We start from the raw sequence: 14814 nt of genomic DNA on the forward strand, positions 1-14814 counted from the left end.
TAGAATGTGGACTGGATTTCACCTTTCGGCACAGTGCTATAGATGTTATGTTAAAACCGCCTCTTCTGCAGTGCTGTCTGGGGGCGAGTGTTCCCAGTAAAACACTGAGAAGACGTTTTTTGGAAAGGGAAAGAGCCGGCTGCTCTGCAGGGTCTGTTCAAAATACTCAAGTCAATTATGAGCTTCTTAAGGTTTCCCTTTGGAGGAGACAGGAAGGTTACCGCAGTGCAAATGGGTTTAACGAGCACATACTGTTATTTGTTATAGACTGGGCCTGAAACTGTTTAGATTGCCACTAATAAAGATGTTTATTATTAGGCAAAATCAATGATCCATTATTTGGACCCATTCTTGGTTATCGGCATTATTAAACTAATTAATTTTACTGGCATGAGATGTTTCAGTTTCCAGCGTAATTACAGTCTCTACTACTTGTCATGTAAATGCAGGAGGAGAAAGAAACGACGCACGCAGCCTTTAAGATGAAACGACAGCCCTCACTGCTATTGGCAAACATGTTCAATTGCATATCGAAATGAAATCCACAATTTGGCGAGGCAGTGAACCCAATTTATTCCACTTTCAGCTGCCAGGAAAATATTTGTCCTCACAAGTAGCAGCACATTGGATGACACGACGATTTCACTGCAACAACAGCTGCTGAGCAAGTTAGTGTTGAAATCTTCCACCAAAATACACAATATGACAAATGATAGAAGGCAAGTCTGTACTTCTGCAGAGATATGAAAGCATGTTTTTATTTTTCATATTTCTCCAACTATGTTTGATTGTATCAAACTCGATTTCTGTCCTATCAGTTCTCTCAACGCATCACCCCTCAACAAACCGACGTGCTGTTTGCTTTGATAATGTCTGTTTGTAAAGTGGGAAACATTCATTTTGTTAAGAGCAAGTTTGCAGAAGCTGTAAAACAGGAACGTTCAATCATGAGGAGATGTGTGGACCACGCATTCCAGGGGTTAAGATTTCTACACCTGACCCTTTTACTCACTGCAAAAGTAGAGTAAAAGCCTGGCTGTGTAAGACCTCAGAGCACAGTTACACAGCCGGCTTTACATGGTGAGGAAATTTTGCACAATGGCAGGACAGCTATGAACATCCATCAAATAAATGAAACTAAACTTTAAAAAGGCTAATTTTTCTGTTTATTTCACAATTAACGGGGGGTAAACAAAGACTGACATGGCCCGCATGTCCAGCGTTGTGGGTCTGGTTTACGGGAGGGTAGGAGATTTTGAAAACTCAGTGAGAGTCAGCCAGATTTCCATAGTAAACACACGCCCCTTTCTCTCGGAGCTCACCCCAAAGCCACGCCTCCAATCACATGGACGTGCATCACCTGAAGACGAGCGCATTACCTAAAGACTTTGGCCATCATGCACGTACCTCTCTGGTGCACAGAGCAGGAAGAGAGTGACAACCAGCCAATACTCCGTGCAGGGTCCACCCGGAGGATTGGCTGATGTTTTTAGCGTTTTATAGCTTCCACAGATGATTCATATTCTTCGTTTTAATGAGAAACTGCCGAACTAATCGGTTGCTATCGGATTGTAAAGAGAAGTTACACTAATTTAACAAAAAGTGCATCAGAAGGAAACCTCCTACCCGACCTTTAATGGTTTAAAATAAATGTTATTTTGTTTTACAACTATCAAATGTACACCTGCAAAGTTCTGCCTATAGCACTAATGCAGAGTTGCAGTCTGCCCCTCAATGATGTCTCAACTGACATTGTATCTTATGCCTAATTGAAAAGGACTTCTCCCCTTCACCTACAGCTCCCATCTGAGACAGAACTCAGGTCAATTAGTCAAATCAGTAGCCTTCACCTGCGGATGTATCAGAGCAGCTGCTCTCATAGACTCTTACTTACATAGACTCTCACAGATGGAAAGCAGTGACCAAAAGTGTGAGTTCAACACTTCGAGGATCTAACTGAAAAGTGTTGTGGACCTGGAGTAAAACCCACACAACTTTCCCCTCAGTCCACTCTGACCAAATGGCCATCTGGTTACATAACACATTTTGTTTTTTTAACATTTTCTTTTTCCATATATCAACATGTTAAATTTGCCAGAAAAAAAGAGTCAAGAAACACCAGGGAAATGTATCTGATAAATCAATGTGCATTAAATAGTCAGGCAGCCAGAAAAAGCCAGTTCAGTTTTCCCCCTTAGGCTTGCCTTAAGCTAATTGGCATATGACGCTTATTATTGGTACCTTTATGCACAACAAAATGCTCTCCCTCACTTCAAATTAGCTATATTGCCTCTGGTGGTTATTAACAAGGACTGGACCACATTGCTGTTAGATGTGAACAGCTGGATGGGTCAGAGGTTCACTTTTAAGAGCGTTCTCTGCACCACTCTACTGTACAATCATCTTTAAAGGACCATAACAAACAAAAGGATTGTGAGAGCATAGTAATTAAGCTCACCAAATCCAAACTCAGGTCAAGAATGTTTAAAACATACAGAGCATCTCCTCTGTGGTCACTTGTACCATAAGAGTCTCATCCTAAACAGAAGCTTGGGAATGTGCTTTTGGCTGTAACGAGACAGGATGCTCAGGGGTCACGCATGGTCAGCTTCTCTGTTCTGTATCTTCACATTCCCCAGGGGCCCATCCCGTGGCCCAGTCTGACACCATATGGTACATCAGATTGCATAGTTGGCCACAAAAATACTGGTTGTTCTCGGTGCTCAGAGATCCCTCCTGTCATCTGCGTTTTCTTTGGTTTGGCTGATCATTTGTTGACTTCAGTGCGTTCAGCTGTTGTTGTCAGTTTTTAAAGAGCCAGATTCTTCACACACAGTCTGCACTCTTTCTATCCTCACTGTAGAAAACTATTTACTTTACTAATCAAGCATGTAATTGTTTTCTGAGCTTGGCCTTCATAAATTTAATAAAAAGTGAGCACTGTTTGGAAATACATAACTGAGTTTCCAAGGCAGGATGCATGAAGGAGACTTCAGGTAGTGGACTGATGATAATGGGCTTTATATGTGGAATATTAGTTGTTGGTTGCAGAAATTTTAGAAACTTAGCTTAGCTTGCCTTGAACAAACATGATCTATTGCACTTTAAAGGGAACTGTTGTTAGAGCCCAGGATAATTATGTCCTCCAGCTTTTATGCTAAGGTATGGTACTTTTCTATAAACCTTATATTACATGATGCAGGCAGGAAACACACTCATGGTGTAATCAGTAGTCTATCAGTCTGAAATGATGATGATTACCAGAATAGGATGAGATTTGGCTCTCAGTTGTCTAAATGTTGATCATTTTAACATCAGCTTTAACTTTCCAGGTTCAATCTGAAAGCTCTCTGTCAAAATTCACACACTGTGCTATGCAGGTTGTTTTCTTATGTTCGTATGATATTTCTCACTGCCTTCTACAAAGTCCTAACTGTGAAAGATTCAACAAATGACTGCACAAGGAGCTTGGTTGTGTGTGCAAAGTGGTGACGTGTGTTCCAGCTGCTTCATGCTACTGCAGGCAGCCGCACAGTCAGTCAGACCAAACTTCATGGGACACATTATTTCCTTTGGTTATTTTAAGCCTTCATAACCAGTGGGATGACGACATTCGCTCTGGCCCCTTAACACTGGGATCTGTGTGAACTACATTGCATAAAAAAAGTACACACACACCCCACCCTAGATCCCCTTTCCTCCTCCGCTCCCTCTGTCATCAGCCTCAATGTGAAGCAACATGCTCTTATGTTGGTTCTCCAGTCTAGCTATATTTATCTGGTGCATGCTTTTCCAGAGTGTCATCTGCCAGGTCCCAGGCCTGGTGCTATCCCCAGCTCCCCTGATTCTGTCTCAACCCAGTCTGTAATGAGGCCGTCTGGCTTCAAATTACAGTGCCTCATGGTCCCTCGGCGGTGTTGATGAAGATTTTGAACAGGACGGGAGTTGGCGCTGATCTGCCTTCACACGAGCATGCTGTGAAAAGTGGCCCTTCTAACCGCAGCTTCCTGCTGCCATGTTGTGGGAATGAAACTTGCTATTTGGATGAAAAAGATGTGCTTCTATTTTTTTTAACATCACTGGAAAGTATCCATGTGGAAAATAAAGACAATTAGGTGACATTTATAGGAAAGAGCCTGAAACTTTGTCAGAAGTAGAAACATGTTGATTCTCCCAGGACATTCAATTAGCGTTGAGCCTTGCGGGTAAATCTCAATCCTGTTGTCGCCTAGCAAAAAGCACTGAGAAGAGTTGAGAACTAATTAGAAGCACAAAAAACTATTAGTCTGGAGTCTGATGTCTCATGATTAACCACTGCAGCCTTGTGCTTATGAGTCACACACCCTCTGGGCTGGAGGGAGTCCCCACACTTGCAGTGGATTTCTCTATATTTAAAATTGTGACTCATATTCATGTGCAACTTACTTGTAAAAATAGACTTAAGTCTCTAAGGGATAATGTGAACAAAACACTCCCTTAGCAGAAAGAAACTTAATGTTAAATTCAACATATGATGCATGAATATTGAAGATGTTTTAAGCTGTTCTTTTGATATATTGGAGCTACTGTATATAAGAAGAGAGAGGAGAGTTTCCCAGGGGTTGGAGGCCTGCTGAGAGAATCACATGCTATCACGCCAGTCTGTTAAAACTACATCTAACACTGAGAATTTTTCAAAACAAGGCTAATTACAGCGTGCTGACATTCTTTCACCGCAGTTGTTTTGTCTATATTAGGTAAGAGAAGCGGGGGGACACATTTGATTAAAGCCTCCAGCTTTGGCTTGCTCCTGACTGACCAAGCCAGCTCCAGATGTTACAGAGTGGAAACCTCAGGCCTTTTCCTAACACATCTCAGATGAATCAGCCCAACACTGGAAACATTTCCCATGATTCATGCTGCTTTTCCAGGGCCTTAGCGAGCCCTTCGGTGCCCCAGTGGCCACATCAGACTGATTCCACTGATCAGGGCATGTGAGAAACACGCAGTGCGGAGTGCTCCACAAAGCAAACGTTGTTCCTAAATCCAACATACATATTAATTTATGTCATGTGATAATTCAAGATGACAGCATCTGATGATATTACCACTTGATAACAGGAAGATCTTCTGAGCTGATTGTGAGTGAGTAATTCCATGATGGTCCTTTGAGGACAGAGGTCTCTTTGTTATTCTCTTTTTCTTTTTAATTCATTTTCAAAGGATAAGAGAAACAATGGCAGCCAGAAAAGAATGGACTCATCTTCATTGAAATGATAAAACAGACCATTCTCTTAAAAAAAAAAAATTATAAAATAATAGAAGGAAAAAATCCACAGAGGCCATTCGTATCGAGACATCTGGTCATGCATAATTCCTGCTTATTGAAAACTTGGCAGTTTTGTGATGATGAGAATTTACTCTGGAGTTTTCATTTTGGGCACTAAACTCCCCAACAGCTCTTATCAAAAATAAACACACAGTTCAGCTGCTGCAGTGGGGTAAGAACATAAGCCTGTCTTTCTCAGGGTCGCAACACGTTTTGATTATCAATGTCTCTTCAGGTCTCGGCTCTATTGTGTTTCTCCAGGTATCCCCCATGTGCATGACAAACTAAGAGTGTAGCAAACTGTGTATAACTGGTTCTATAATATATTTATTAATCAGTATTCTCATACGTGTCCTGCCGCTTCACGCTCCACGGCCCAATACCATTGGCACGTCCACCATTTTGGACCCAAATATCTCAGCCGCTGATAGATTAGCTGCCGTGAAAAAGCCCTAAAGTGTTTATAACCCCTCACTGAAAGCAAACAGAAATTATCAGTGTCCCTGGATTATGTTTACAATACCTGACAACTGTGACGTTTTCATCAGCCTCAAATGCACCAGTGTTGCCAACTCTCGTGCCAAAAGCTGTGTCAGGCTCTGCCTCACCTCGTTCTAATGATGCTCAAAGAGAGAAACTAGCACAAAGTGGGATCTCTGTCCTTCAGACACACAAAGGTATGGGACTTCATTCAAACAGGGCTTCTCACTGCTTCATTCAGATCGCAGTGTAAGTGTTAGTGTCTTTACGCTGTCATCCAGTCAAAGCTGCAGCAGATGTCTGCTAATGTCCGGACTTCTTTTTGTTTATAATCATAAGTGGGGCCTTTCCAGAAATGTGTCTGCAAGCTGCAAGACACAAAAATGTTGCTATAAGTCTGATCTTGTTAGATGATGTAATGTGTTTTGTGGGCCTGAGTGTGTTTAGATGGTGAGAATAAAGGGTGTAGTTAAACAGGCTTTCATGGATAACATCTGTACGTTTGTTTTTAACAGCAGAACGGGCCCATAAACAGGAAGCACCAAGAAGGACAAGAAGGAGTCCTGCAGCACCACCTGATGTCCTGAAGTCAATAACAAGGACTGAAACCACAGAAGAGTGATACGTTTTCTGAGATGCTGGAACAAGCTACAGTACCTGCAAAGTACCTCAGGGTATCGGTGCCATTTCAAGAAGTCTGCCTCACTTACTTCATATATTTCAAGTTTGTTATTGCGGGTATTTTGTAACCACAGTGTGACCTTGTTGTACACATGAATGCGTTCCCAAATACAGGAAAAGACCTCTTATAATTAAAGTAAACAACAAAATATTGCAACAGGATGTAAGATGCAAGGTTTTTTTGTGCGGTGTAGCAATTGTTTTTTTCCTTAGAATAAATGTAATTTGATCACTTTGGTAATGAAGTCTGTTTTCATCTGTGTACTAGTTTTGGTTGCTTTCTCCAAGGTTCAGCTGATCTGTAATTGTACTTTACAGTGGAGCGTTCAGAACTAAACTCTGGTTTTCCTGCTTTACTCGTGCAGCTAAGCTCACATTGCGCCTGCTGTAGGTAAGACCGGGTCCTTAGAATTGCCTTAAATTGCATGGCGACAAGTTAATCACAACAATTTAAAATCCCACAGTACCACTTACAGACCCGAAATCTGGGTGTAGACCATCCGTCACTAAACTGCTACAAAACCCCCTTCCACTGTGTTATCTGATTGACGTGAAAAGGGGTTAAAACAACACAGGGGGCTACCATGAGATGGCCTTTGACCTTCCACCTAGGCACAGAATCTGGGCCTGTGTTTATGTACAGAAACCCTTTTGTGTACACACCCCAGGCGAAATGAGGTCTGTGTGTGTGGGCTGTCTGCCTGTCTGCCTGTTAAAGCAGATCATAGTCCTAAAATATAATCCCAGCAGCCCTGCCATTGACAGCCAGAGTCCTCAAAGAGAGCAATGTGGGAAAGATCATCTGCCATGGGGAGCGTAGAGTCCTCAGGGCGAAGGACATCACAGTGAGAATAAAGTGAGATGTGCTTTTGAAGTCATTGAGTGCTCGCTGTCAGTAATGCATTCAGGAGGAAAGCAGAGTTTGTCTGGTACTTTGAAAGTATTGTTTTTCTGGCACATGTAGTCCTGTGAAGGACAACTTGATATCTTCATCACAAGTCTTATTTGCACCACATAGTATTTATGGGTCTCATTCCTCTCAAATATATAAATATACACATTTCACTGCAAAAAGCCAGATAGGAGAAGGTAGACTGGCTGTAAGGAAACCTGTAGGCTGGGCTTAATTAAAAAACTCCGGGGCCTCAGGGCAAAACTATGCTAGAGGGCCCAATTTCTACAAATCTCTTTGCGCTCTGTATTCATTTGCATTAGAAATAAGTTTGTGGTGATTCAAGTAATAAAACATAAATTCTATAAGTATGAACTAAAATGATTAAAGATCTGAAATATTGCGTAGTCAAACCATACTAATACAGATGTTGTATGTTTTTTTAAAGGTGCCTGGTGAATTGCAGAAGCATCGAATTACCTGTGGCCTTGAGCTATTGGGATTCGTATGAGCGTGGGGCCCCAAGGCAGCTGGAAGTGTAGCCTTGCCCCAAGGTTAGGTTATCTCATTTATTTGTAAGAGGAAAACTAAATTTAAAATAATTTCCCAAATGTTGGTAGTAAGTTGACACACTGCTTAAATTACCATCGTGTATTTTAAGGGTTATATTTTAGGGTGCTGTAGATCATTTGGCATTCATTGCTTCAAGTATACTGACTAACTAGGAGAAGTTACTATATAAATGTAGCTGTACCTAAATTAAATGATCAGCAAACCAGGCTCTGCAGGCACTCCTCTGCATATTACATTCCCTGCTTGTAGTTGACATGCTTATCCGACCATAGCAGCTGACTGAGTGAGCAGTAGTGGTCCAGTGTCTTCTTGCTCAAGGACACCTTGACAGGAGTTATTGCTGCTACAAAAATCAAACCTCCAACAAATCCATTATGGGCTCGATGCTGTAATCACCGGGCAGACATGCTGCCCGCTCCGTGCCTGCAACTCAGATATAAAATTCTACCTGTAGTAACAAGATGAGGTTATGGAGAGGGAAGGAGCTGGGTGAAGCAGGTTGCCCACACAGCTAAGTTTGGATTCGTGCAATGATGTCTGCCTGAGGCCAGAACTCCCAGCCCCAAGCCCTCCCCCCCAAAAATACAGTTAATAAAGCATGACTCACTGAAACTTTCTCTCTGAAAGTAGCAGGATGAAACATCAAATGAGGGAGGTTATATCATAGCAGAAATATTATCAATATTGATCATCTTCTGTGCTCACAGATGTAACAGGGATCGCGTTTTCATGAAGCCAAAAGGACGAGCCTGTCTGTGTGAAAAACCTCACCCTTCACAGAAGTGGTTCCTCCACCACTATGACAGTGGAGTGACATGTGGAGGGACTCCCACAGAGGAAAAGCAGACAGGAGCATTCTGCTCTGCATTTATAAACACTCTGATGTTCTTCTTTGGATTGACTCCAGAAGCCACATTTCTATACTGCACCAGCAGTATGTTGTGTTTAAAGTAAAAAGGTGAAGAGGGGGATCACAAAGTGCGTCTGTGGGACCAGCAGAACACTAATCTCATTGGATTCCCAATGCAAATATTGGATGTAATAATCTATTGTTGAGACACTTGTCGTCCCTGCCAGCTCTCAAGGAATGAATGCAGGCCTTGTACGTATACGGACACTTCACAAAGCCAAGGCAACATTCGTATTTATTTTTTTTCTTGTTACCATAGTGACAAGGGGAGATGGCAGTCTCAGGATGCAAATCCTTTCGTTAAGCTTTGCAATTGAAAATGCAAACATATTCAGGACTCATAAGAGCACATGAAGCATCATTTGTAGTAGTTCTGTCTTATTATATGTTATCTGAGCAATTTAAGAGAAGCACTCACACTTAGGTATGTTTCAATGTTATCTTAGTGGTAATATTTCATATACTACGGTTTTAGCATAGATGATTTTCTACTTTGTTTATCTGTCTCCTCATATTTGTATAAAACTGTTGTATTTTCAGAACACAAACAAAAGATGCTGCAGAATGGTCGGTAATGGGGCAAGGAAAAGTCATTAGCTTCTCACACTGTGACCATCACAGGGGAGTGGCAGCAGACTTCCTTAGAAACACACAACTTCAAAACTGATTTACATAACAACATCAAACAGGGGAAAAAAGCAGAAGAAGAAAAACTCTATTACCAGGCCAACCAAACAACATCTTTGCATCAGAGGGCAATTTCTGGTTTGGAAATAACTACCCCAGCTAGTTCCTTTTTTTCCCCCCAAACTTTGGTATAATGGTGTTTAAAGGGCAGCCCTAAGGGCTGCTGAAGAGATACAGAACTGCAGAGACCTGGGACATGTCATGTCCAATTCCAGATTATATCCATGATAAAGTAAGCACGCCTTAATGTGAACAAGGCTGGACCATGCTAGTTTTATATTAAACAAAGTTATTCAGACTATAAACAGACAATATCATCAAAGATTCATGACCTAATCAATATTTTCATCTTTTCCAGAATTGTCAGCCCATTAAATGGCGATTATCAGTAGTAATCAGTGGCAAAATTAGGGCCCGTCACAACCCTAAAAGAGCATTATCATCCCTGTTTTCAGTGCAATGTACATAATAATAATGGCTACCAAATGGGACGAAAATGCAACCGATCCAAACCATTTTATAGTCTGGAAAAAGGCCAGTGAATGGGATGCTAACAAACAGCTGATCATTTTATATCATTTTGCAACCGATCACACCAAATAAATCATATGTTAGCACAAGAAGACACAGATTGAATCAAATCATTACACAACATTAATTGGGGAGAGGGCTTCTACGTGGGAGTAACAACACCTATTTTCTGGAAAATTATCCAATGTGGCTGGTCTTAAATGACCATGACACACAAATACATAATTGTATAATCTCATCTCTCCTCAACATAATTGCCCCTGTGGCTATTGGCAAGTGAAACCCAATAGTGGAAAACTGCTGCAGTGAAGAGAACTCATGGAAAATGTCACAATTAGACTCAAGTCTCTTCTGTCAAAGTGCCAACAATCCCTAGTTGAAGAAATATAGTAAGTAAGTGGGTGCAGGTAGAAAAAACACTTGGACAAAAAAGGCTGCACAGTGATTCCCTAAAGAAAAGTGCCAGTGACTTCAGAAACCTCTGGGCATCTGGACATCCTGTGCCATATGAAGATGTAAACACTGGGAAAACATGAGCCTTCTAGGTAGGCGGGAAAGAGTCCCCCAACAGCTTGTGGCAGGAGTTTTTGTGTGTGTCGCAGAGTGGGGGGGGGGGGGGGGGGGGGGGGGGGGGCAAAATCTAATTAGCAACTTGGTACATCTGGTCAACATTAGCATTTAGTTCTCCAGGGTCAGTGGGTGAGTGCTATTCACACTGAGGCAGCGAGAACTGTGCCAGCAGATCATTAGATGAGCAGAAATTGTTCCCATGTACAGTTTTTCCTGTTGAATTCTGCCATTGTTTTAATTAAAGGAGCATGTGGTCTTGGATATTTAGAAAATCACATCTAGTTCATCATTTGAACATCCAACACTAACTTCTGTATGACTCTACACTGTTATGCAAACAGTTTCTGTAAATTTTCAGCAAATCAAACGTGACCACACTCAGACAGCCGTCACTGTTTGCTCAGTGTACAGCTAATTCTTTAGCGGAGGTGTCACCGTCACGCCAGTCAGTGGGGTTTATCTATAAATGAGCAAACAGAAGGGCAGATGACTCTTTTCATGCTTGTGGTGAGCAGATCACAGTGCAGAAGAGCTGAATCCAGCTCCCCGGCTGAGCTTTGATTCTGTGCCACCAAAACAAAGCCATACTCCGTTTCAGATCAAGAGCCACTTTTTTCACTCTGGCTGCCAATGAGACACTCGGGGAGAGGTTTGCTTGGACTTAATTGGAGTGGAATTTGCAGTTAGAGTTTGAAGATGTAACAGCGGGGGGAAAACAATGGGCTCAACAGCTGCTCTAAGTCCAAGGCTGAACCTGCCAACATGCCATATGTACCCAGGTCGGGCTGGTTTAACTTCACATCTACACACTGAACACTGCTTCCCACACACCTTGAGATGATTTCTTGACATATTAACAGAGGTAACTGTATGTATCTGCAGCCCTTACTCTATGGGACCATTGTATTGAACTTGGCTCATGCAGCATCCCCCTCCCCTACGCTTACACATACTGCCTCTCTCACTCCTTTACTAGACGCTCTCTTACTTTCATCTCTCCTCTCTGGGTGGATAAGGAGCAGCTCTGCCTGCCACTGTGCACTTCCCTCTGAAAGAGCCATTCATTGCTGCCGGCAGAGGGACCTCAGCTCAGAGGGCTTCGGCTTCACTACCTCCTGCCTTTTGGCAACACGCTTTCAGTGCAAACATTCTCAAGGTAAACAAGTTCAGTAAAGCACAGGTTGAAAAGCAAGGGGGAAAAAAATGCATTAGACAAGAAGCCGACAGATGTTGTCTCAGACCTTGGACCAGGGTCAGACTGGCACATCTTACAGTCCAAAGTATTGGGTTTCCACAATGAATGACATGAGTACTGCGACAGTGAAGAAGAGAAGATCTGATCCAGAGTTACTAAAACGGAACACAAACACTGCCTTCTAAGTTTGAGACATTAGCTCATCAGCTTGTCATGTTTGATTTATGCATAGGGGAAAGACTCACACAGGGACTGTGATCTGATCTCCTCCTGTGCATCTCTGGCAGAGGGTGTAGGGGTGTGGGGGTAACAGAGTGATTTGCAGTGGCACTTACCTCCATGACCGGGGCTGGGGAGGCAGAGCAGCAGGGTCAAAAAGGCACCGACAAACGCCGAATGTAGGGCTCTCATATTTTCGTGGCTGAAAGTTTAGTCCTCCACTCACACGTTAAAGACACTCCATTCAGAAGGGACTGAATGAGTTTCCAGTTTTGGGACCTGCTACAGGATACTCCTCTATGTGAAGGGGCAGGGCTGGGGAGGGACCATTAGAGGGACGCCCTCTTTCAAACCCCCCTCTCTCTTCTCCAGCACACACATCTTCATAAACTGGAAAACATATCTTGCCTCTGTCCGCTGACCAGGCACATTCATGAGTGAAACAGACATGTACCACACACAATGTCATAACAACTACAGTCACTCTGCCTCTCTTTCAGTATCTCAGTCATGGCCAAACGTAGATTTGTAGGACTCTCTCTTTTTTGTCTCAGCCTGTAATTGGAGTGGCCTTTGGAGACCAGCAGCTGCTGTCTGCAAGGATAAACCTTTTACTTTTAATTAAAGACAAATCAGGTTGCCCAACTCTCCTGGCACTTTATCTTCCTCGACTTTCCCTTGATCAATGTTTCGTTCTTTCATGCTTCTGTTCAACAAACCTGCTCCAGAAGCTAATTAAGCTTACACTTAAGCGTGGAGTAGAGGTGGGCTGTGTTGGATCTGCATTTATGCTCTCCTCTCTATTGATAGAGTCCGGACAACGGAAAAAATGCCCAACTTATCTGAGGCACTCAGAGAAAGGCTTTAACGGTAGTGAGTGCTGACACTGATTGTGCTCCACTTGGCTTGTGCTCTCCAATTTTAATAATGAGCATGCACACAGTCCTCACAAGGATTAGTATTTTCTGGTTGGATGCTAAGATTAGACCTCAAGTTCACTCTCACAGCCTCAATGTTTAATTTCGTCGTTCTCACAGTCAGCTTGTTTGCAAATTATGCTGCGTTCTTACTGACAGTTGAAGTGGGAATACAATCAGAATTCTTTGCAACACTTCCTCTCAGGTGTGCAATAGCTTTACCAGAGTAATTCACTGTAGACTGCAGCTTACGCAGTTCAATTAGACATTTTCTTCTCAACTGAACAAACTCCTCATAAGTTATCCTCAAATTAGCTAGCATGTGAAATACAGCAACCACTCACATTTTATCTGTTAACACTTGAAAAATAAGTTGCAGTATATTTTGGCTCCTTCATGTGCTTGTCTTTTCATTGGTTCAACAGCACCTCCTATGGCAAATACTCAGGGAGCTTTCAGTTTTTTGATAGACGGACTCACTGAGGATCTTTGCTCTGCGAACGAGTGTGAGCGACACAGCCTGTAAGAAGACCTGTAAAATAACACATGGAACCTGTAACACGACACTATTTATTGCCCGCAACCTTTCCCGACACCACAGCCTCCCTGATTATTTCAGCATGACGCGAGCTACAATTAAAATGCTCCCTCTGAGCTTGAGCCAACCGTTTGCACCGATGACATGCTCTCGCCTCCCCGGGGATGCATAACTTTCCCTGGAGGGATGTCACCCACTGATTTGAGTGGGCTCCTGCGGTATGCAAGAGCTCAGGCAAGGTTTATGTAATCCATACCACCAGCAGCCCCCCCCCCCCCCCCCCCCCCCCCCATTTAGCACGGGAATACCAGATGATGCAAGAAGAAGTGTGTGAACCCAGCTTTATCAAAGTAAACTGATGCTGTTCATGAGATTTCTTTGGCTTAATAATGCATGGACATGCTCCAATTAAAGGTGTCCTGTGGAGTCTTGTAAACAAAAAGGGTTTTTTAACCATCAACTATGCTCAAGAAAATACATTGTATGTGTCTTCAAGGGCTGAAAAGCATATTGAATGTATTTCCCAGCTCGTAAAACATCTGCTTCAACTTTTGTTTACATCAGCAGGCTCTCTTCTTCATGTCTATTTTTATGGAGCCATTGTTGTATTTTATGGTAAAATTTATATACTCATGTTATTAATGTGGATCCATATGGTTGCAAACATCATTTCAAACTGCATTGATTGATGCTTTGGCCACCAGGGTGCAGCAAAGCAAGATAAAAGCACACAGTATGTGGGATAAAGCTGCAAAGCTGTTAGCAATTGCTTTCCCCATTACCACACCAAGCAGACAGGGAACCGATATGTTTACTTATTCACATGAAAACAGGTGCGTTGCACATTATTACACCAGTGAAAGGGGGTTGGCAATGTGCTAATAAAATGCAAGCTTGCACATTTTGGATGGTGCACTCACTCACTTGACTGAAGAGTTTGCTTCAAGAAAGACTCACTAAGAGCAGGCATGCAACATAATCATGCACTAAATATTTGTAACCACCTCTGTTCCATATACAAACAGCAGGACACCTGCACCACAGAGGAGGCCATAGACATCATAACATTGCATCGTCATATCTCTTCACACTGCAATTTAACTTCATAACAGTTTGGCTGTAATGTATTCACCTCTCCTTATAAACATTTTTAATAGGTAAGTCACACAGTTCCCTATCAGGAGTCTCTCTCTTTACATGCAAACCTTTCCCGGAGAGCCTCTAGATGTATTAACATATACACAGATTAGACTGAATAAGGGCTGTTTGTAAATGTTAGTTACCATGAGTGTGCAACCCACACAAATCCACCC

The 14814-nt window shown here is 42.5% G+C and overlaps 1 protein-coding gene across 1 annotated transcript in view; it reads right to left on the bottom strand.

The window, feature by feature from the left end:
* cspg4 (chondroitin sulfate proteoglycan 4) overlaps positions 1-12301 on the bottom strand; it is a 63388-nt gene extending 51087 nt beyond the window's left edge. The window contains exon 1 of the mRNA XM_028431978.1: positions 12163-12301. Within this exon, the coding sequence (XP_028287779.1) occupies positions 12163-12238 (76 nt within the window). The 5' untranslated portion in view covers positions 12239-12301. The remainder of the gene's footprint in view (positions 1-12162) is intronic.
* Between the last annotated feature and the right edge of the window lie 2513 nt (positions 12302-14814).

The sequence above is a fragment of the Parambassis ranga genome, chromosome 19 (genome assembly GCF_900634625.1).
Source record: "Parambassis ranga chromosome 19, fParRan2.1, whole genome shotgun sequence".
NCBI lineage: Eukaryota > Metazoa > Chordata > Actinopteri > Ambassidae > Parambassis > Parambassis ranga.